The sequence below is a fragment of the Cloeon dipterum genome, chromosome 2, assembly GCF_949628265.1.
Source record: "Cloeon dipterum chromosome 2, ieCloDipt1.1, whole genome shotgun sequence".
Classification (NCBI taxonomy): Eukaryota; Metazoa; Arthropoda; class Insecta; order Ephemeroptera; family Baetidae; genus Cloeon; species Cloeon dipterum.
The window spans coordinates 18,727,441-18,750,397 of record NC_088787.1 but is presented as its reverse complement, the minus strand read 5'-3'; the positions used below and the strand labels follow the sequence as shown (position 1 = coordinate 18,750,397).

The following is a 22,957-nucleotide window of genomic DNA, read 5'->3' as shown; positions in this document are numbered from 1 at the left end:
TAGCTCCAGCGTTGTTTGTGGATTACGGAAGGCGCTAGCAATCAGTATCAGTGGGATACAATACATGGCGTGTGTGTTTGGCTGGCGTTCTCTCAAGTGTTTTGCTTTTTAAAATGTCGCGCGTCTGCGCTTAGTGATCGTCACTGTTCAAAAATTGGGGCGCGCCTGCTGCAAATTTGGCGATGACAACTTGTAGAGATTGACTCAATTTTTTAATTAAAAACTCAAGAGTTGTCAGGAAAATCCAGGTAATTATTTTTCTAGGCGATTTTTAAATGATATGAGGAATGAATGCTTGAATTTTTGGTCGTTTAGTGGTTGAAATTGCACGAAAACGCTAAAAAAACCTTCCTCAACCCCCAAACGTCATTTTTATTGTAAATAAATGATTTACAATTTGAAGCCATGTTTTACGGAAAACGTCAAATTTGTTTGTCGCCACGCAAGTGTTCCACGTAAAATGTATCGCAAAAAGCAGAGTGGCAGGGCGATTTTGGAGGAATCTGAGCGGAAGCAGCGGGTCTCGATCAGGTGACCAGCTGGGCCGGCATGTGTAGGTAGGAATGCGCAACTTAATGACTTCAGCCGCTCGATGCCGCATGCGCCCACCTCCAGCCATTGCATTGCTTGCTTGTATCAAAAGAGGAGGCACCGCACCGCTCCGTGCAGACCACTAGCCAAGATAACATTGCTGCAGAAACAGCTCGTCCGACCGAATCCTGTCATCCACAAACATGCCAGAGTCCGCCACATCGTACATGAACGGCTTCTCGAAGGACGCGACAAGCGAGGGCCACGTCGGGCAGACGTTCCTATTCTCCTCGGAGAGCGTCGGCGAGGGCCACCCCGACAAACTATGCGACCAGGTGAGCGATGCCGTTTTGGACGCTCACCTCCGGCAGGATCCGAACGCTAGGGTGGCCTGCGAGTGCGTCACCAAGACGGGCATGATCATGCTGGTGGGCGAGATCACCTCCAAGGCAAGCGTGGACTACAACAAGGTGGTGCGGGACACGATCCAACACATCGGCTACGACGATTCGTCCAAGGGCTTTGACTACAAGACCTGCAGCGTGCAGTTGGTGCTGGACGAGCAATCGCCCGAGATAGCCAGCGGCGTGCACCTGAACCGCTCTGACGACGACATCGGCGCAGGCGACCAGGGCCTCATGTTCGGCTACGCCACTGACGAAACCGAAGAGTGCATGCCGCTCACGGTCGTGCTCGCCCACAAGCTCAACGAGAAGCTGTCCGAGCTGCGCCGCAATGGCACGCTCTGGTGGGCCCGGCCCGACTCGAAGACTCAGGTCACCTGCGAGTACAAGTTCGACGGCGGCGCCTGCGTCCCCCAGAGGGTGCACACCGTCGTCGTCTCTGCTCAACACAGTGAGAAGGTATAAATTTAACACGAGCACGTGCTCCTTCCATTTCAGTGCTGTCAGCAAAGTCACTTTGCAGATAATTGCGTCATGCTTAAAGCCAGAGCTGTGTTGGTCCTATGCCACGAGGCGCTTGGGTTGTATTTCGTGAAAAGGGTGAGAGTTTGAATTACAGCTTGATCGCAACCGGCTACCATTTAAAAAAATGCAATTTTTCAAAGTTAGGTAACATGATGTTACTTATTAGGCAAGATTTACTCACGAAATAAAAATGATTTGGAAATAAGGAAAAAGGTTTGTGGTTAAAAACCGCAAAAGTTGAAACTTGTATTCTTCTAATTAACCAGAAAAATTACATTTTTTTCCTGCGTGCACGAGGAGGAGGATGTTTGTAGACTTGAGAATTTAAGTCGATCGATTACTATTTCTGAACTCTGTCGGTGGTTACTGACGTCAATACTTCACGAATTATTAAATCCTGAATTCAACGATCAGTTCCTCAAGTCGCTTCAAACAACTTTTTTTTTTCAAAATATGACTAAAAAGACTTTTCGCACTAAAAAGTTGCAGAGTTTTGGGGAAAATTCGTATTTTACTTTTCCATCAAGCTTTTGATATCTTCAGCAGACAAATAAGACAAATACTGTGGGCAAATTTAAGAAGATAAATTGAATATTTCCTGGGGTAAATCTAATTGCTCCATAAAAACTGAATAAACAAAACAGCCTCAGGAAACGGCTAATGTAGCTGGAAAACCAATTATTTTGGTTCTCTCAATCAGCTGTGATGTCGAATTGTGCACCCCAACTAAAGAAAATAAAAGAAACTTAATTTCCAAAGTCATTCAATCTAAACTGAATCATTGAAGAATTTAAGCTCCTGAAATCCTTGATTTTTTTATATTCCAAACCAAGGAAGAAATTTCTAAATGAGAAACTTAAATATCCTTTGATTGGATACCTTTTCCCTCTCATCCTTCATGAAGGGGAATTTTTTTCTCTTGCCATATTTAAAATCGGAATATTGATTTCCATGGCAGGTATGAAGATTGTTGCTTATTCATATCACTATTTACACCTGTTTAACTGAGCAAAATCTGCCAGCTTACAAATGCCTGGAATTTTTCAATATTTATATTTGATGCTTGGGAACCTAGCATCCGTCATTTTTATTTTCAAACCCGTGACTACTGGCTTGCGCAACTATCGGCGTTGACGTTAATTTGTAACCAAGGTGGCCTTGCTACATCCGGAAAACTGTCCACGTTTAACTGACAACCATGGTTTCTCTCTACAGGTGACGCGGGACCAAGTTCGCAAGGACGTGATGGAGTTGGTTGTCAAATCCGTCATCCCTGACAAGTATCTGGACGCGAACACTGTTTACCACATCAACCCGTGCGGTGACTTCATCATCGGCGGCCCGCAAGGCGACGCCGGCCTCACTGGCCGCAAAATCATCGTGGACACGTACGGCGGGTGGGGTGCGCACGGTGGCGGCGCCTTCTCTGGCAAGGACTTCACCAAGGTGGATCGCTCGGCGGCGTACGCGGCGCGTTGGGTGGCAAAGTCGCTGGTTAAGGGTGGCGTGTGCCGCCGCTGCCTCGTGCAGGTCTCGTACGCTATAGGCGTGGCCCAGCCATTGTCCATCACCGTCTTCGACTACGGCACCTCTGGCAAAACGGAAACCGAGCTGCTTGACATCGTCAACAAAAACTTTGACCTGCGGCCGGGCCACATCGTCAAGGATTTGAACCTGCGTAACCCGATCTACCAGCGTACTAGCACCTACGGACACTTTGGACGCGACATCTTCCCATGGGAGCAGCCCAAGCAGCTGATTCTATGATGAGGAGCTGACAGATTTCCTTCTCTCAGAGACCATTGTGACTTTTATTCCTTTCCTCATGTTTATTCGACACCCTCCTGATCTTTTGTATGGCGGATTAGTATTTTTTTCGCGGCTCTCAATTCCGGTCGCAAGACGCTCTTTTGCTGTCATGCTCCACCACGATGAAACTCGAAAGTATCAATTCAAAAGTGCTTTTTCACAACCCCCGAATTTTAACGCTCTCTCCTTTAGGGAAGAGGAAGTTTTTCTTAGTGTTATTATCATCAGTTAACTATTTTGCACGCGAACGACTTGAGTGATAATTTAAAACCGCACCATTATGAGGCACACTGTCTGTATGAGTATTATGGAAGATTTGTTAGTATTACTACTAAAGTGTATGAACTTAAGCTGGATATCAAATTGGTATTAATTGAGCAGTATTACGACGAACTTAAATAAAACCAAATCTTAGCTGGAAAGGTCAGAGTTTTATTTCTTTTCAGAGGCTAAGTGCACTTGTTCGCATTCAAATAAGTGTTTTCTCTTTACCTATCTTTGAAGTGATCATTTGTTCAATTGGTTCAGTGTCACTCAAAGTATTTTTTGTGTGTGACACCGCTGAACCCATATTATAATTTTTGAAGACCTGCATTAGTGCTGATGTACATGAGATAAACGGATAAGATAATCTCAGTCAGGCATGCCCTTGTTAATATTTTAACGATTTTAAAGATTATTTTTGACGTCTTAGAATTTCGCACAGATAAAATTATTTTTCACTCTCATTGCATTCATTGCCTTTTGGATGAGGCTTAATACGTATTAGGCAGTTATCAGGAATTTGCCTCGCGGCAACGCACGCACACCATTTAATCATTTTTCCAAGGATAAGTTGACTTTCAAACCGGTTAGCTGGGAGCGCATGACTTAAAATTTTGTGCATCAGCACCTCTATAAAATTACACGATTGTGAAAGAATTGTTTCTTTGTAAAAGTAATAAACTTTTTACTAACACCCAACACCAACTCAATGGCGTAAAAAACTGTGCTGGCCGTTGACTTCATTTATGGTAAAGATATATATCGAAAGTATATCTTATCACTAAATAAATATACAAACACCCTCAAAAAGATACCAAAATATCCCTCATCAAATAGTAATGAACCAAATTAATATTTTTCTCAGTGAGAGACATGGCCAGCCGACCACCAGCGTCCCTTCAAGTGATCTCATCTCTCTTCACGGAGGAAGTGCTGCTGCAAATTGTGCAGAAGGCCGTCAAAGATGACGATGCGTCCATGGAAGATTTTAAAGTAACCTATGCAACTGCCCCTGGTGAAGGCTACCTGGGCATTGTCTACCGAATCACTGCCGCAGTTCTGACCAAGGGTGAAACCAAGCAGATATCGCTCATTGCTAAGGGCCTGCCCTCGAACCTGGCCAGAAGGAAGACCTGGAAGATACCGAGTTTTTTCCGCAATGAAATTCTATTCTACGACCACGTACTGCCAATCATGCAGGAATACGAGATGAGGAAAAGAAAAGCCGGCTGGAGCAAAACTTTCCTGCCGTTCCCTGTGTGCCCGTGGAGCTATTGCGACGGCGAGCGCGATTTCATTGTAATGCTCGACCTTGGCATGGACGGATTCGGTATTTGCGACCGAACGCAGGGCTTCAACCACTTCCATTGCGAGGAGGCCCTGAAAATGCTGGCTCGGTTCCACGCAACCTCGCTCGCCATGAAAGACCAGGAACCGGAAACATTCCAAAAAATGACCAAAGATTTGGTGGAGCCATACTACCGGCTTGACTACGAGGACTGGTACAAGGGATTTTTGAAAAACTTGCAAGAGGTGGCCATTGACGCTGTGAAAAAAATTTATCCAGGTAATGCCGTCAAAAGCACGCACAAAGGAGATAATTTTAATTGCAAATGTCTGAGCCTGATTTGCAAAAGAAAGACTATCTGGGAAAGAGATAAGATTTGTCATGCGCTCATTATCACATGAATCGTAAAATGCTTAAAAGACCGACAAAAAATCACATATGAGCATAAGTATGTATGAATGTTAAATATTCAGCTAAAAACTTGGTTGGACAACGTGAATAATACTGGAAAAACGTTGATATTATGGCACGCAACGAAGCTGTTGCAATAAAATTTAAAAAATCTAGTTATTTTAGAATGCTTAGTTTAAAATATTTCAAGTTGAAAGATGCCAATGAAAGCAGAATCACACGCGCGAGGATGTCATAATATTTCAGGTTAAATTAAAATGCAGTGTACCTCAGTGTGTATATTTTCCATAATTTCCTGTAGAAATATAGAAACACCGAGGAAGCTGCATTTTAATTTAAACTGAAATTTAAAAATGGCAATTAAAATTGTTACCTTAAAAAAATAACAAGCATGCTGTGATTCACTGTTTGCGCCCATTCCTATAATACTCCACATAGAAGAGGTCTTTAATTCCAATTACCAAGAATGCATGAGAAATATTTATAGCAGGCGGCGTCAAGTACAAAATTACTAAGAAGGGTATTATTGTTATATGATCTTATGCAACACAGTTTTGAGTAATAAATTGGGAAATAATCTTTGCCATACACATACTTCCTTTTTTTGTACCCAATCAGGGCTGATTTAATTTTCTGGTGCGCATGTTTTCTTTCAAAACAACATCAAATTAATTAAAAAAATCGAAAGATTAATTATCTTTTATTTCAGATTCGGTATATGTGGAAAAAATGGAAGCATTTGCCAATGACGGACAGTACAAAGTAATGTGCGAGCTGGTCAAACCCGTTAGCCCCTTCAGCGTGCCCAATCACGGAGATGCGTGGGGTCCAAACTTTCTGTACCGGTACGACGACGATAACAGAAGCAGCCCCAGCGACATTCGACTGCTTGACTTTCAACTGATGCGACTGGGGTCTCCGGTTCTCGACCTTCTCTTCTTCTTGTATTCAGTTACAACTGCCAAGGAGAGAGACAACAATGGTTGGAGCAATCTTCTCAAATGCTATCACACTGCTCTCAGTGACGCCTTGTCTGACTTTGGCTCAGACCCCCATAAGGTGACTTTGAGAGACTTGACCGCGTTTTGAAATTAAATTTTTGCTGCTATTGCAGGTTTTCCCCTATGACGAATTTTTGAAGGAAATTCAGACGCTTGGGAAGTACGGTTTGGGCATGGGAATTGAAAGTGTTCCGTTGTCAATGGTCGAGTCGGAGAACGTGAACGACCTGGATGCCATTGAAGGAACTGAGGAGGTACCATTGCATAATTACTGGAAGGTCGATTTCATCCAGCATGAAGCTGGATTGAGAAGGGTCGCTGACCTTGTCAAGTTTACTGTTGATCAGAGATTTATTTAACTATACAATCAAACTCTCTTCATAAATGTTTGTTCCTTTGAATCCTTGATTGAAAATAGTTGTGATATTGTTATTTGGTCAAACCAAATGCATTTCAGATTTAAAAATTTATTCTCAAATTAAGTTGTTTTACATTTGCTATGCAGAGCATATACATTCATTAATAAAAATAGTTATTCCATCAAATTTGGTGTCTGTCGTTCAATTTTGTACTATATTTATATCAAATGAACATCTTCAAACCTTAAGGCCAAATTTTAAGTTTGTTTACATTTGTTTTCATTGAAAATATTTCTACTTTTAACATCACAGCTTCACTTTGGTAATCAAGCTTAAACTCTGATACACAATCGTTATCAGCCTAATGGGCTAGTTACTACAATAACTTAACACTATAGGGCTTAACTTATTATTTCGTTTGATGAAAGATGAGATTTTTATCTGTGGTAGCGATGCTAAAATCATAAATTATGGTATCTTGAATGAATCATCGAAAAAATACACGTAGGAGTGTGACTCAAATGATGATGGAGAAATATGGAGATGCTTGTCAAGTTCCACGTCAAGGAATTACAAACTCAGCGCAGAACTGTGGTTGAAAGATGGGGCCAAAATCATTTTCGACACTGATGTGGTGTTTGCGATTATACCAGGCTCAGCCCACGAGGGGAAATCTTTAAGGTCGTAGACAATCACTCCTAGGGTGTTGAACATAACCACGAGTGCACCAACAGTTAGGAAATTCATCACCACGCCAGATTTGATCTAGAAATAAAATGGGAAAAATATCAGCCATCAGAAAATTAAATTGGCAAAGATTGATTTTTATGATTTGAATTCAATTAATTTTTTAATTCGGTATACTAATGAAAATCCGTCTGCCTTGCCAAAAAGGCACGTCATATCGACAAACATTGTCTTGATTCTTGGTTTGCAAAAAACCACATTTGTTTTCTGCGTCACAAAAAAAATTGCTGGTGTCTTCTGTCTTCCTTTAATTTTGTGCATTTTCCCAAACACGATTATGTTTAGTTGATCAAAAATGTTTCATGCTGGATGCTGGAATTAAAAAATGTTAATTTAAAAAAAAATAAATTCTCCCCTGCCACTGATTTCTTACAATAATGGATTTTTTAAATTTGAAATAATTTTCAAGATTCTCCTAGGTCTTGGGTCTTGTTTGGCGCAAAATGTGATATTTTTTAGGTTCTGGTTCGGGAAATTGCAGAAAACTCTAAAAATGGTAGGGGTTTCCGGCTTTTTTGCCGAAAAATTCAATGATATATTTTTGTGGATTTCAACATCGGTAAACCCTCTCTTGGTTTGAAAAAAATTGAAACAAACGGGGCTCTCCTTCCCCTTGTTCATCCTGCTATGCTTCTTGGATATGTATATTAGGTTAAGATATTACCATGTCGATTGTCTTCATCTTGGAGGCTTCAGCCACAATAGCGTTAGGTGGTGTGGCGACAGGCAACATAAACGAGTACGAACAGCACAGGGTGGCTGGCATCATCAGGTACAGGGGGTGCTGCCTCACAACCTTTGACTGTGGATAATTTTATTTAATGAATTTCAAGACTCCATTTTCCAACAGTTCAAGTTACCATCTCGGCAAGGACTGGTAAAAGAATGTTGGCGATCGCGGTGTTCGAAGAGACTTCGGTGGCAAAAGTGGCGATCAGGCAAATGATGGTGACTACGAGCCACAGAGGCAGGATCGAGAGACCGACCAGCTGTTGGCCAATCCAGGAAGACAGGCCGCTCTCCTTGACTGCTTGAGCCATAGCGAAGCCGCCACCCAGCATCAGGACCAGCCCCCAGGGCAGTTTCCTTTGGACGGTGGGCCAGTCGATCAACGACGGCGCAGCCCTTCTTTTTTGGCTGATGGCTTTGTTTTTCTCGTCCTTGTCGAGGAAGTATTTGAAGAAGTCCAGTTTAGAGGGCAGGATGAACATGATGATTACTACCAGGATCGCGGGGGTCGAGTCGTCAATTTTACTGTTAATTTAAACAAAAAAAATATTCAACAATTGGAACACTTGACTTTTTGAAATTCCATACACTGAAGGGAATAGAGAGGCCCAGCCAGGAATGAAGTCGGGTTTTCGGAAGAACCAAAGCAGGATAAGCAAGATGAAGAGGGCCAGCACGTTGGCCTCGTGGTAGCTCATCGGTCCCAGTTCTTTGTACTTGGATGCGATCAATTGGCGCACAGATTTAGAGTTGTCCGGATTCGACGAGTTATTTTTCCTGCAAACCGAAATAACACGCCACGTTTTAATAATAATTTAATTATAATAAAAGAATCATGGGAGCCCAGCGCGCCTGCAGATTGCATAGTATGTAACCCGCACGACTTGACTGTACTGCCGGTTGCATAACTCACCTGCAAAGTCCCATGTACATGACTTGTAGCCAAATCCACGCCATGAGGATGTTAAGCAGCATCATGGGGACGTTGAAAATCATCCAAGTGGCGAAATTCAAACCAGTTGCGTTTGGAAACACGCTGCAATAGGCCATTTGTAAATTTAGTTCAATTTAATTGAAATGAATTTAATTTTTCACCTGTTAAAAATGCCCAAGAAAGTGAGATTGGTGCCTGTGCCAGTGATAGTTCCAGTGCCGCCGATATTTGCGGCATAAGCGATAGCCAAGTAGTAGCAGATCGTGTCTCTGTAGTACTTTTCATCAATCTCTTGCCTATAAAAATCAACGGTTGGTTAAAAATTGTTATAAGCTTTTCAATTTATTCGTCTACTGTAATTTTTCTTCGACCTGCTTGATGGCCACTACATCCTGCGTTGGAATGGTGTCCTGGAAGTGAATAATCGTGGCATCTACATTTCCATTTTTGGTGATCTCTTGGTTTTCGGAAACTGTCTCGCGCGGTGATGAAACGGTAGAAATTCTCAACGAGCTGTTCCGTCGCAAAGCCATCATTTTGCTCTTAAATTTCGTTATAAATGAGTCAATTTGTCATCACATATTTAAGAAAAAAATGTCTTACATCTTTCAGTTCATTCAAGACAGCCTGAAGAATGGGCACCATCATAGCTGTGCACGCTGTATTTGAAATCCACATGGACAAAAACATGGTGTTCAGCATAAAACCCAACATCAGTCTAAAATAATTAAATTGCAATAATTCATTAGATTATAGTACTGCACTTTGTACTTACAATCTTGGACTGGTGCCAACCAGGAGGAGCACTTTCAGGGCGATGCGTTTGTGAAGGTTGCAGTGCTCGATGGCGATAGCCACCACCAGTCCTCCGATGAACATCATGTTGGTTTCCTTCAAGTATTGGATGCACACTGCCTCCGTGGACAGGACACCGAACAGAGGGAAGAAAACGACGGGGAAGAGAGAAGTCACTGCTAAAGGAAGCGCCTCGGTCATCCAGAAGATTGCCATCATCAGGACCACATAGCCACATCGAGCTTCCTGTGAAAAAAAATATTTAGAAGGTGCTAAATAAAATTTCTTCGCATGTCAAATTGAAATTTTAAACAACAACAGGTTTGATCACAATTCTTCGTATGAACTTTATAAAAAAATATTATTTTTAATTTATTTTCCACAAATGTCAAGAGAAAGGTGTAAAATTTCTAAAAGAGCGCGAGAGAAGCATTAAAAGGAATAATGTGTTTTTTTTACAATCTTAAGTACGCAACAGCTAAAGGTCTATTAGCTTCTTGCTATCAAATAGTGTCAACAAAATGATTGAAACGCTGAGCGCACTAATTCTCAATTGGCCTTTTGGCACCATGTACAGCAGCTTATTGCGCATTCAGAAACTATAATTATATACAACAGGTCATTTAATGCACAATTGAGGCGAGGAAATCGCGTTTCAGTTGTATTATTCGCTTCAGAAATATATTTCTTAATGTTAAAAAATACTGATCGGAATGTTGAAAGAAAAAAATAGATTGGTGCAAGTATGCTATTTAATTTAAAAGAAATTCATTTGAGTATTTAAATTGCATCAGCAAATTTTATTCTTATTTTGTTGCAATCCACACAATAAAAAGTCTAAAAAAACTTTATATATAAATTTATGATCAATCAGCTATTATATGTTGTTGATTGATTTTCTAAAAGGTATCAGCGTGGGTTTTTAAGTTCGCCGGGAAGGAATGCAGAGGAATTCCCTTGGCAGGCGGAAGAGGAAAGTTTCAAGAAGGTCCATTGTCGCGCGATACACATATTATATGCAAAAAGGCAACACGCGTTTTGAATATCAATTAAACAGTCATCAGCTCATCAAGATCGAGCGCCCATACCATAAATTAATACAACACATGTGCGCGTCTGAAGCGCGGGTATGACGTCAGCTATGCGCCTGCGACGGTCTGCGCGCTCGGTGCACTAATTGTCACTCCGCATCTACACTAATTAAAGCCTCAATAATTCATGGGCACGCAGAAATTCTAAGAATGCAACCGGTTTACCGTGTCGACAATAAATAATGCGCATTCAAATATAGTTGTAAAGGCACACTCGCGTCAAATGAGCGCGTGTTTTAATTACGAATTATTATAAATGCGATTGGTTATAGGGTTCAAGTTCAAGATCTTTTCCTCATTCAACGCGCGTCGCGGGGAAATGATTGTCATGCGTGTTTTCCGACGCTTCAAGGAATTTACGTGCTCTCGTGATTATGATCTCACGTTTTTGATTGTCCGCGGAAATACTGAGGCGGATAATACGTGCCGGCGCGGTCAACTGTTGTGTAAACGCACACCGTGTCTGCTGACGTTTGCGGTTGCCATTATTGACTGACACGCTGCTTAGGAGTAAATTAACGATAACAGCATGGATTAAAGTTGGGGGCTCGTCCCACAGACGAATTGCTTTCAGGGCACACAAGTCGAAAAACACGTCAAGAGTTAAACGCAGCCTTCTTGAGGTCAATTACGTCAAACTGCTTTGATGTTACACAAACGCGCACGCTGCGAAAATAGGACGTGAAAATTCCACGAGTCCCCTAGGCAATTCATTTCTTTTGTTTAGTTAAATTCATAATTTTTTTAATTATTTTAGCTCGCTATGCAGAACTAGTGGTATTTTTCAAGGATTAGTTTAGTCAGCTACAGTGCTTTTCCCTATTCATAGAACATGAACTATTAAAGGACACTGAATTTCAAGGAGATTGTCGTCAACATATTATTTAGTATCAAGATGTACCATAAATATTTAGCTATGAGTATTTTGATCATCATGAAAAATGTGTGAGCACAGTGATTAGAATTTTATCTCATATTGATAGATTTGTTACCAGATTTAAGCGGTTCGATCAGCTCTAAGTCTTTCAAAAAATGAGTGGGCGGTTGCAAATTTAAGAGAATTCAAACAGAAAGGATTACTATTTTACCATTTTAGGCCGTTATTCCTAGAGATATTTCCGTGATATTTTCTCAACGATAAAACCTACAATTTTTCACAATTTAATTACAATTCAGAAGTGTTTTGTAACAAATTTGGGTTATTTTCAACTTGGAAATCGCTTCCCTGTCAGCATATTTGTATAATATATTTGACATCGACAATGGACAGCTGAAAAAAGTATCAAAATCAGTACAGTCTGCTTAAAAACTTTATCGTAAAATCTGCGCAAACCCCAGAATTTTTAGGTCCAACCAGAAGAAAACATATTTGATGTGAATAATTGACAGAAAATACTAAAACCTCTCCAGTATTCATATTCTGGTACACTTTACTTATAAAATTAATTCAATTCGTGTGAAAAAAACGAAAGTAAGTTAACATTTAAGAGATAGGATAAGATTTTTTAAATATTGCTTAGTTTCGAATTAACAACTAAATTGCTTACATAAAATTTCAACGACTTATTAAATTTATAAATCTAATAACCAGTTTAAAAATGTATTTAAATCGTAAGGCTAGGTTCCCAAGACCAACAGAAAAACAGTCGGTCGTCTTAACAGTCCCACCCCACATGCAAGAGTCAAACTGAGTGAATTTTTCACCAAGGGAACCGAAAACAGTGCCAAGGACTGCGTATATTTAATTTTGCTTAATGCTAACTGTTAGAGATTCTTAAAAACGTGCTAATCAGCCAAGAATGTTTATTCCTGATTAAACAGCAAGAAAAATTGAGACGCATGTATTTTCATTCCCGTTAAAACGACTACTTGCAGTTAAAAGGAAGTGAATTATAGCCAATTGTAAATTAATATTCGCCTTTGCGTGTGACTGCGGTGCCAAAAAGCTCGCAGGAGGAAGCGGACAATGAAAGCCATCAGCTGATACTTTAGTGTATCACCTCCGCGGTGCGTGTCTTGCCTGCCAATTATTGCAACTTTTATTTGTCACACGTTTGCTAGCATGCAGGGTTCACGCCGAGAGTCGAGGCTGCAAAATCAAGGCTGGCGCCGCCGCTAGAATATCAATTGGAACAACCCAACTCCCTTGGCTTTAAATCCATCCGTTTCAATGTTTTACGTTTCCACACGCGCAATAAATAAGCGCCGCGATAAGTGTATGTAGCCGGAGCTATACTCTCACTTGCAAAACTTTGGGGGGTGATAACACTCGGCGCCAACACGCGAAACAGGAAAATATTGTTTGCGAATGGAATTTGCACCGCTGGAGTAATTGGCACTTCAAATTTCACGCCTACGTTGTTTTCAAAACGGCAAAAACCACGATGACAATTCCGCTGTCACGAAAACGGACGGGTTTGAGGCGGAACATGCCGCAGGAGGGCCGGCACAGGAAACAATTTGTCGCGATTAAAAGAGCATTCCAAATACAACTCACGAAAGTCGAAATTGCATACATAATTCAGCTTTGAGTGATGTTTCTGCGATTAGCAATATGAATTTGTGTGTTGAATTCGTATGGCACTCATTTTATGGCAAACTCAAATATAAAACCGAACATTCCTCGTTATAAAGCGGTATTTTATTTTACCAGCTGTTTGCGTCTGTCAACGGACCTATTTCATGGAATGATATAAACAGAATGAATTCATACAGTCACTTCACACAGATTACAAACAATAATTTTGCAAATTTCCCTTTTCAGAAAACATATGCAAGGAATAGGTATGTTGTTGGTGGATGAAAGCGAAATAAATATGCAAGAAATAAATTTTACGATTTTTTCCAAGCAAATATCCAATGCAAGCAGTTTAAGGTGACAACATTTTGCTAAATTTTAAAGTTGTTAATTTAAAAATGCTATTCCTCCCCTCTATATCACTAGATTTTCTGCCTACTTGCGTATCTGAAGTCGAGGTCTCGGGCAAATAACTAGCAAATTACTATAAATTTAAGAGAGAATAACGAAGAAGAAATGTCTGAACAAATCCTTGACACTCCTTCTTCTACCTTCGAAACAATTTATAAATTGTTTTTCTGGAGATAAGCGAAAATTCAAATTAATTCTTTGCATGTTAAGTAATAATTTTATCTGCATGCATCGCATGGAACTAATGATAATGCACCCTTCAGAGTCAATATGCCCGTCACGCTGATAAAGTCGCATTTATGAAAGTACCAATTATTGTTTTGTGTTGGTCTCAGCATTTAATATCGCGTCAAGATCAAAATATTTGTTGATTATTTCAAGTGCTAATCAACCTTGTTTGCTTGCAAATGAGATAACACATTGAGGAATGCGCCACAAGTGCCGATTATGTATCTGCATGGACGTAGAAATCGTTTAAAAATCATAGCAATTTAAAGCAATTACTAGGGGGTCGCGTTTGTAATTACGAGAAAACAGGTTCAAGTACCATGTAGATAATAAGATCTTTTGTTCACTTTGAGTCGGACCGAGCTAACTCTATCCGGAGTCGCGTGATTGAAACCAGAATCCGCAGTACTCGGCAGACAGCCTGGCTACCGACTCTAATTACATACTGGTAGTTGCAAAATTCGTGTCTCGAGAGCCAATTTTGGTCAGCTTTTGCCGGCCGAGGAGTAGGGAAATTAGATATCAACGCCTCAAGCTGCTGAATAATTTTCAATGCATTTGTGTTAGTGCCTGCGTATATTACACCACACAGAAGCAACATAGCAGCGAGATAATAAATCAGACACACGAGACCAACTTTCTTCTCTCATCGCTTAATTTCCAACACAGCAATATCACTCGTTCAAATCTCCTTGGGCTCTGCGACTCATGTCATTTCGGCCTTTTCATTAAAGTGTCGGAAGTTTTTTTGCCTCTACGTAGGAGGCATTGTTCCGCTTGAACGCCAAGGAAAAGTATCATTTTCACGAGGAACTCGATTTTCCTGACTTTTTCTCCAGAATTATGTTTGGAAACACCGGCTGAACCGTTTGAAGTGCGAATTAAAGTGGAAATTTAACATCTCCAATGACTCTTTTAAAAAACGAGGAATTTTTATTAATAAATTTATATTGATTTCATTTGCCATTAGTTTTGAGACAGGAGCAAACACTTGCGACCATGCATTGATGAATTGTAAAATATGTTTTTCCATTTTTTCTTTATCACTTTTCCAAATTTTATTTTAGACCACTAGCTATGATTTCCACAAACAAATTTTGATCATTGATTAATGATGATAATAATATAATTAGCTTTTCTTGGTAAAATTACCGGTGATAATTGCATCAGGAGACGTAAATTGGGCGGAGTTCAATTTAAACAGACCATTATTTTAAAACGATATTTCCTGAACATGCGGTTAGTGAATTTAATGGCATTGATGTATGTAACATTAAAAATGTTGCAAAAATTATTCTCTATATAACTGTTCAATTCGTCAGGATCTGGATTAAATTTGTTGATAAATTTTTTTGTTCAAAAAGTATTCAAAATTGGAAAATATAAAGAGCAATTATTTCCTTCCATGCCAAAATATTTTTTTTCTCAAACGCTTCAATATTATTGTAAACGTTTTCTCTTTATTTAAATGCGACTCAATATTACTACAGTGTCGTCAGCGGCTGTTACGTTAGAGCGGGTGACAAACAACAACTCTTCTACGCTCATTTAAAATAAAAAAAAAACTCTTTAATAACGCGAAATGCCACTTTACTCCTCAAAAAATTTCTTTCCTTGGGTTGAGGCGATAGTGAAATTTTTAATTGCAACGCCCGACCTCATTTATTCCAAGCAGGGCACACGAGATAAAAAAAGGATATAATTTAAATATTTCTCCAGTGGGTTCCTTTTTCAATTTTATTTTTTATTTTTACGAGTCTTTTATTTTGATGGGAGAAATTGATGACATTTTAAATTGTTTTAAACCAAATAAATGCTTTCACCTAAATATCTAATAAGTGCAATATCATTCCTTCCTTTTCACGATGAATCAGCGGTTTGAACTTGAGGATTACAATGTCACATCCACTGCTTTAATGCAAATCGCCATTTTCCACTTTATCTGTCAAATCAAGCACCTTAACCAGACACAACAGAATTCAACTTTGGTTGTTTATTTTTATCAGATTCAACGGCCCTTGAAATTAATGCGCTATCATACTTGACACTTCAGATTGACATAGAATGGTGCGATCTGAAGTGCTGTGAGGCCGAGACAATTGAAATTTGCACTGAAGGGAACGATCAGAGCTGATCAAGAGTTAAGAGTTATTGAATTAAAAATACTTAAATGACTTTCTTGAATTTCCCAAGTTTGATTAGCCAACCCACTTGAAAACCTCATTTTTCTATTTCAAAATTTAACTTAATAAAACCAAAACATATTGAAAATATGTCTTAATAAATCGTATAATATCATGTAATGTACCTTATATGCTATTTCAGCAAGTGTAAAATGAATTTCCGCTATAAATATTGGAATATAATAGGTATTTAAATCGTAGGAAAACCACCAAGAAAAAATATTATTCAAAATGTGTCCTACAAAATCAGCAAAATGTTGTGAATTTCTTTTATTTTTGGCGTGTGTGGCCTGTTGACAAAATTAATCAACTTAATTTGTTGTGTGTTAAATATTGTGATGGCAATTTTGGTATTCAGAGACTACACCAGTATAATACACGGATGTTACTTTCTGCTCCAGTTGTTGAACCAATGTTAGATAATAAATATTTCAACTGAACGTCTGAATGTATTTTGCCGAGACTGTGGAACATGTTACCGAGAGTGAGTTAAAAAATCTGAGTGATAAAAGTGATGATAAGCGCAAAATAAAAAAGTTTCTTATAAACAATTGAATAGGACTCTCTTCGACTACATAATACTGCATTAATTTTGTTTGCATGATAATGTGTACATGACTGCATTAATTGTGCTGCCTTGTGCAGCTGTATAAGCACCAGCCATGGACTTCCAAAGAATCTAAACATTTTTCTTTAAAAAAATAATAAACGAAACTAAATACTTTGTGCAATAATAAATTATATCCATGCATGGCAACCACGAGGGATGTAAGAAACACATCTTTGACAGCTAGTCAGAAGCGGTCACTCCCTATATATGATGTGCCAGTGCATCCCTTAAGGGAGGATATTTATTTAGGACGGTCCATACACAGCACCCTCGCACTTGGTCATTTAGGTTCATAAAGGTTCAAGAAGGTTTCGGACGTGTGAGCATCCGTTTCTGCATCCAAGGAGACCAGTCAGTAAATTTAGAGGTGGTCTCGGCTTTTGACTTTCTACTTTAAAGCACAAGACGAGCGTTGCTCTGTAAAAGCACTATGGACTGTCCTAAATAAATAGTCTCCCTTATTAAGGGATGCACTCTGGCACATCATACAGAGAGTGGCCGCTTGTCAAGATTCTTTCACATTTCAAGATACATGATTTTCTTCCTGCTGACCAAGCTGCTTTTTTATTCCTAGTCGCCAAAGGATAATTTATCATTGAACATGTATTGAGTTTCCTTTATTTTTGGTTTTCCTTCGGTTTGATTCCTATTTTATTCCACTATTTATAGAGGTATTTTTTTATACTTGCTGAAATTGCACATGTACATTATAATCATCTTATATATTTTAACGTTCCGTGTGATTTAGATGAATCTAAAGCTAAGAATCCAAGCAAAAAACTACATAGTACAAAATAACTTTCTTCTTCAGAGTAAAAACACGTTAAATTAGCCTTCAGCAAAGGAGAAAGAGACGCCAAAGAATTGCCAGCCACTACAAGCATATGCACGATAGTCGCATGATTTTGCAATAAGCAAAGCAGAGCACGCCCTTGCATAATTTCTTCCCGGCTGGTCTACACCCAAGACCTTGTTCATTAACCTTTGAATAAAGTATGCGATCAGTTGTAATCCCTGCGTTTCATCAATGCTCCGCTTTTAATCCCGCTGCATGCATTCGATTATCCATCCATTCATTGCCAATGTCATCTCCATTAATTAATAGAAGATCCGTTGATGTAACCGAGAATGCTATCTTGCTTCCTGACTCGGATCTGCTGCCTTGAACAATTTCGTGCGCGAAAATCGAATGTTTCACACGCATTTTAAGAGAAAGGGCCTTGGTCCAAAATGTTCAGCAGCGGCGTGAAATTCGTCGGAATTTGCGGGAGCAAAATGACAAAAACAGCAAGGACGCTGCTTTTTTGTAAATTTACGAAATCGACGCTTCACTTGATGGCGTTTCGCATCGATGCTCGCCCAATGGATCGAAATGAAAGTGGAACTGTTGTAAACGACCGAGACAATCGGACTTTTCCTGATAAAATACCATCATTGTTAAGCGCGGCAGCTAATCTTGATATGCGTCTAATTTTAAACCACTCTAATTCTGCAACATTTTGCGACGCTACAACACAATCTTTCTTACGTACTCACTGTCAGCGGTGAAATTAATTATAATGTGCGATCTCGAGAAAGACTTGTATACAATTTGCCATTATGCACACAGAGGTCTGACCTAGCCAATTTACAACAATATTACTTTATTCCAGGGTCGCATGGCATGTTTAATTGATGCGTGTGCGATGGAGAAAAAGTGTTGAGAGGTGCCACAGTAGCTCTTTCTCTCATTGAAATAAGGTAGGAATCACACACACACACACACACACGCAGAAGCTGTGAAAGAGACCTTGCCAGGTGTGTGTGTGGCAAAGACATGCATCGCACGCATTTCTTCGCAGGTGGCCAGCTCTAGTAATTATTTTGATCGAGGAATGCAGAGTGCCGTTGTACTTTATAAAGCGCCGCAGATCATTGCGGTTTTTTTCGAAAGCAATGAAATTTTAAATGATGGATAGCCTGAATTTTGCAGTCTCACTTTCTTAAAATAATTGTTAACGTCTTTTTCGGAATTAAATTAGCTTGATGGCTTTTGCGGTACGTTTGTTTGAATTAATCAACTGAAGTGTTAATCTCTTTGATATTCGCATCTGCGTGATAAGCTAAGTTGTTAGGCAGAACAGCAAACACTCTTCAGATGGTTCGGTAAGGAAAATATTTTGATTGCATTTTATTGTAAAATGAGTTGTTTGCAAAATTAACTGCAAATTGATGATGTAAATACAGTTTAAAATGTTTTTCAAGGAATTGTGAATAGATTGAACAGGTTCGACATGTTTGCTCTAATTATTTAAACAATGACATAATAATAAAAGAAGGAATTAAAATTTTCAGGCCCTTAAGTACTTCAATCAGGAAACTGAGGGGGAATTAAATAGTTGACAATTTGAAAGGTTTTTACAAAAGAATCGTGAATTACTAAATAAAATAAATATCGGAAACGTAAAAAGGACAGAAAATTATTTATTTGATTTTCTGTCGACTCGATGATTATTTGATTTTAATTAATAAAATTGTTCCATTATATCGTTCCACTGCTTACTTAATTTAAAAAACGTATATTATAATATCAAAAGAAATGAACAATTTTTCCACTCACCTTTGTCGGCGAGATGATTGGCAAGGGCATCAGCAGCAGCGGCGCCAGCACGACGATAATGGAGCGCCAGTGCGGGCGGATCCAGTCGAGGAGCGCTGGCTTCTTCATGATGCTGTTGTAGCTACGGGTGAGGTGACCGAGGGGACTGTCCGGTGTTCGCTGAGTCGGCTACAGAGCACGTCTGGCGGAGCGCGTGCACGCAGCCCTCCACTTAATACAAACGCTCGTCGCAAGTGGGGGGTGCGAGGGCTCGTCGCTGGCTCCGCCTGCGTTTCGTAAAACGCGTTTTGCATTAATTGAGTGCCGCATATAACCACCTGCGATGCTAGAAGAAACTATTCGAACAGTCTAGGCCGCTATGGTCGCGTGTATTATTTATAATTTTGAGTTTTTGTCAAACATTTTTTTGTCGTTTTTGTTTTAAATTTTTGCTTTTGGAGACACGTTTGAATTATTTATCCTATGTTTTATCAACATTTAGTCATGCTGTTTTTCATCGTATAAATATAATAATCAACGCGTGACAAGCGCAGAAGTAGGAGAGATAATAAGTGAAGGCATTATGAAAAGTAAAAAATTAAAAAATTGAACATTCATTATTTACTTACAATATTTAGAGCTCGATTTCTTTTGTGATTCCTCGAAATGGTTTGGTTGTTTTAATGCATTCTATATAAATGCGAGTTTTCAGTTTCTGTTTGTGAGCAATTGTCAGGCCGCAGAGACGATTTTCCTATTACTTTTAAAAATATATTTTTCATAAACTAAATAATGATTTAAATATAATTTATTCAGCTTTTGTTATTTTTAGTCATTATTTTTTGCAAGCTGGTTCCTGCGGAAATCATTTAAAGCATTTTCATTCGTCGACTTCACAGAAATTTGGGAGTTGTTCGCTGACACTGCGGATATCAATTGTTTGCCAAAATGAGCGTATAAATTTACAATCGTGATTTATAAACTGAATTTCCAATCGGTACTACGCACAATTCTCGCGTTTCATGGAAAACCTATTCTCATTAAATTTAAAATGCCCGAAAAAAAAATCTAATTTTAATTTGAAAATCAGGGCGTTTCATTATCTCTATCTTGTTTGATCGGAGGTCAAATTCGAAAAAAGTAGGTCGGGTTTTCCAGCTTTTTTACGTGAATAACAAGTGGTTCAAATTATTTGCATATTGCAATGTTGGATAACCCTGGTCAAAAGATCCTTATTTGAGCCTTTTGATTTAATAAACGGGCTGCCAATAAATTGATGATGGTTTCAAAATTAATATCAGCAAATGTGGAGCAGACGTAATTAGAGCTCCAGATTCGAACTTGACTCATCACAACTGTAATGTTTGCAAACAAGGCTCAACTCCGTCATAAAAGGGGGAAATATAGGTTGAAAAGGCAGAAATAGTTTTGAATTGCGTTCGACCTTGAACGATAAAGTGGTGGATGGCGATTTTTGCAGACGGCAAAAGTTTAAGGAACCCCGTCACAAGCGATGCGTTAACCTTGCTCGAAAGCAGATACAATAAAACGAACGAGCGACGAGTTATAAATTGGCATACGTGCCAATCACTCGCTCCAGGCCTGCGAAAAAGGAGGAACAATAATTGACGCGGACGAGGAAAATAATAAGAGCTTCGGCGCGAGTACATAGGTTCTGCGAATAGGCTCTATTGACGCCCGCGGCTGAGAATTGATTTGAGACTGACGACTTGTAACAAACGCAAAAAGAGCCAAAATCGGTTGCATTGAAACCAGAGCCCGTTCATGAATGCTGAACATTAATATTGCGCGTCAAAATACAGACACTGCATCCAAAGTGAAACTTTTTGCGCCTTTGTTTAGAGTGTCGAGCCAAATCCTGGGAAATATATATGCACTCTGAATAATAAGTTATAAGCAATTGGCGCGTATAAAACTTGATAAAAGAGTTTCTCTCAAGACGAAAATATTTTTGCCAGATAGAGAATAATTCGCTTTTTTATCCCTATCCGAGGACCGGGAATCATCTCTAAAACCATGTCCAATTCCAACCCATAGAATATTTTTAGTATGAATTATAAGCAAGATTTGGCAACTTGCAAGTGTTTTAACATTCATGAAATTAAATTTAACGTGTGTTTGCTGGCTGATGTGTGTTATGCTCATTGGATAAAACCGGCGCCGCTTCAACTTGATAGAGGTCTCGGCTGAAGGAATGCTTTGATGGCACTTTTGGATTTCTCGCTGGGGAATTTTACCAGCCAAACAGGCTCTGCCCGTGATCAGGGAATCCCGGCTTGGGTCAACGGTTCAAAGAGGAAATTAAGAAAGATAGGGCAGGTCGCGTTTTCACATTTTTTTGGATATCCGTATAATCTGTGAAAATTAGCCTACTTGACTGATTTTCTATTACCTTATAAATATGGAAAACGGTGCACCTTCCAGTTAGTTTCAGATCAGAGCAGATTTGCCTGCCTGACTCAAATTGTATGGCAATAAAACGCGCGCAGCTTTCAACAGCTGAATAATTAAATATTTTTCAGAGGTGAAAGACAGCGTGGCGGCGTCGTTTACTTTTACTCGGAATTACAAATACAGAGAGGCTGTAATATTCAATCTGGATAAAACTCACCTGGCTCCGCGCAGTCTTGCCTCTTTTGTAGAGCTCGCAATTAAGAATTGTTTGGTACGCAATAACCTCCTTCGCTCTTCTAATGAGATATGCTCGCCGGCAGTGTTGTGTGTGTATTTGTCGGTACAATTTTACTCTCTTCAAGTGGCATGTACACGCAGTTACGAAATTTTTCGTTCAGCACTCAATAGAAATCTGATTGTGAGCGCTTCAATTGCAAAATAATTGGTCTCGCGCGGCTCTTCTCTTCCCAGCGGCATACTAGATTTCCTCGTCGTTTCCTTATCAATTCAAAATATAATAGCTGCTATAATCTTCGAATACACAATTATATGCACTCACGTTGGACTTTTATCAAACATTCTGCCAGGCAGCTTTATTATATCGCAAAAGCAAATATAAAACAATATCGAAATTGCTGGACCTTGAATCTTGAAACTGCCATCGTGCAATGATCATAGAAATAAACTGTGGACTTCATCCTCGCAGACCGCAGTCATCAAATAAGTTGGTTTTATTCCTCGTGCATGACAACCAAGAAATATAATATAGCATTTTCTGACTTTAAATTAAAATGAGAAAAAATTCTTAGTTAGAAGTGGACATTTTCTTGTTGCTTTTGTAATACGGTCAGGATTAGAGCATTTTTTATTTAATATTTGCAACTAGATGCACGATTTTATTATTGAAATAATATTAATCCTCTTACCGTACAAGTAAATATTAGAAATTTCTAGTTCTATAAAGCAATTTTTCTTCAGTTTAATGTTTATCTTTTTCAAAAATAATTCTTAATTGCGAGGCACCATTCCATAAATTTCCGCGTAAAATTTAGATTAATTAATAAAATTATTAAAATATTTTCTCGTTATTGAGGATCCCTATCAAACAAATCCCTGTTTTAGGTTT

The 22,957-nt window shown here is 39.2% G+C and overlaps 3 protein-coding genes across 3 annotated transcripts; 2 read left to right on the top strand and 1 right to left on the bottom strand.

The window, feature by feature from the left end:
* Positions 1 to 98: 98 nt before the first annotated feature.
* On the top strand, positions 99 to 6,778 carry LOC135937889 (uncharacterized). Its single transcript, XM_065481224.1, has 4 exons — positions 99 to 248; positions 4,399 to 5,100; positions 5,942 to 6,291; positions 6,347 to 6,778. Exons 2-4 carry the CDS (start codon positions 4,407 to 4,409, stop codon positions 6,590 to 6,592), a joined length of 1,290 nt encoding a protein of 429 aa, XP_065337296.1. The 5' UTR covers positions 99 to 248; positions 4,399 to 4,406; the 3' UTR covers positions 6,593 to 6,778.
* LOC135937890 (S-adenosylmethionine synthase-like) lies at positions 431 to 3,691 on the top strand. The gene is made up of 2 exons (XM_065481225.1): positions 431 to 1,394; positions 2,676 to 3,691. Exons 1-2 carry the CDS (start codon positions 735 to 737, stop codon positions 3,225 to 3,227), a joined length of 1,212 nt encoding a protein of 403 aa, XP_065337297.1. The 5' UTR covers positions 431 to 734; the 3' UTR covers positions 3,228 to 3,691.
* On the bottom strand, positions 6,685 to 22,264 carry Indy (I'm not dead yet). Its single transcript, XM_065481223.1, has 11 exons — positions 22,049 to 22,264; positions 19,438 to 19,703; positions 9,778 to 10,043; positions 9,606 to 9,720; positions 9,357 to 9,544; positions 9,164 to 9,298; positions 8,982 to 9,104; positions 8,657 to 8,845; positions 8,200 to 8,593; positions 8,004 to 8,141; positions 6,685 to 7,357 (listed from the first exon to the last, which is right to left on the bottom strand). The coding sequence occupies exons 2-11, from the start codon at positions 19,543 to 19,545 to the stop codon at positions 7,163 to 7,165; spliced, it is 1,851 nt and encodes a 616-aa protein (XP_065337295.1). The 5' UTR covers positions 19,546 to 19,703; positions 22,049 to 22,264; the 3' UTR covers positions 6,685 to 7,162.
* Positions 22,265 to 22,957: the final 693 nt, after the last annotated feature.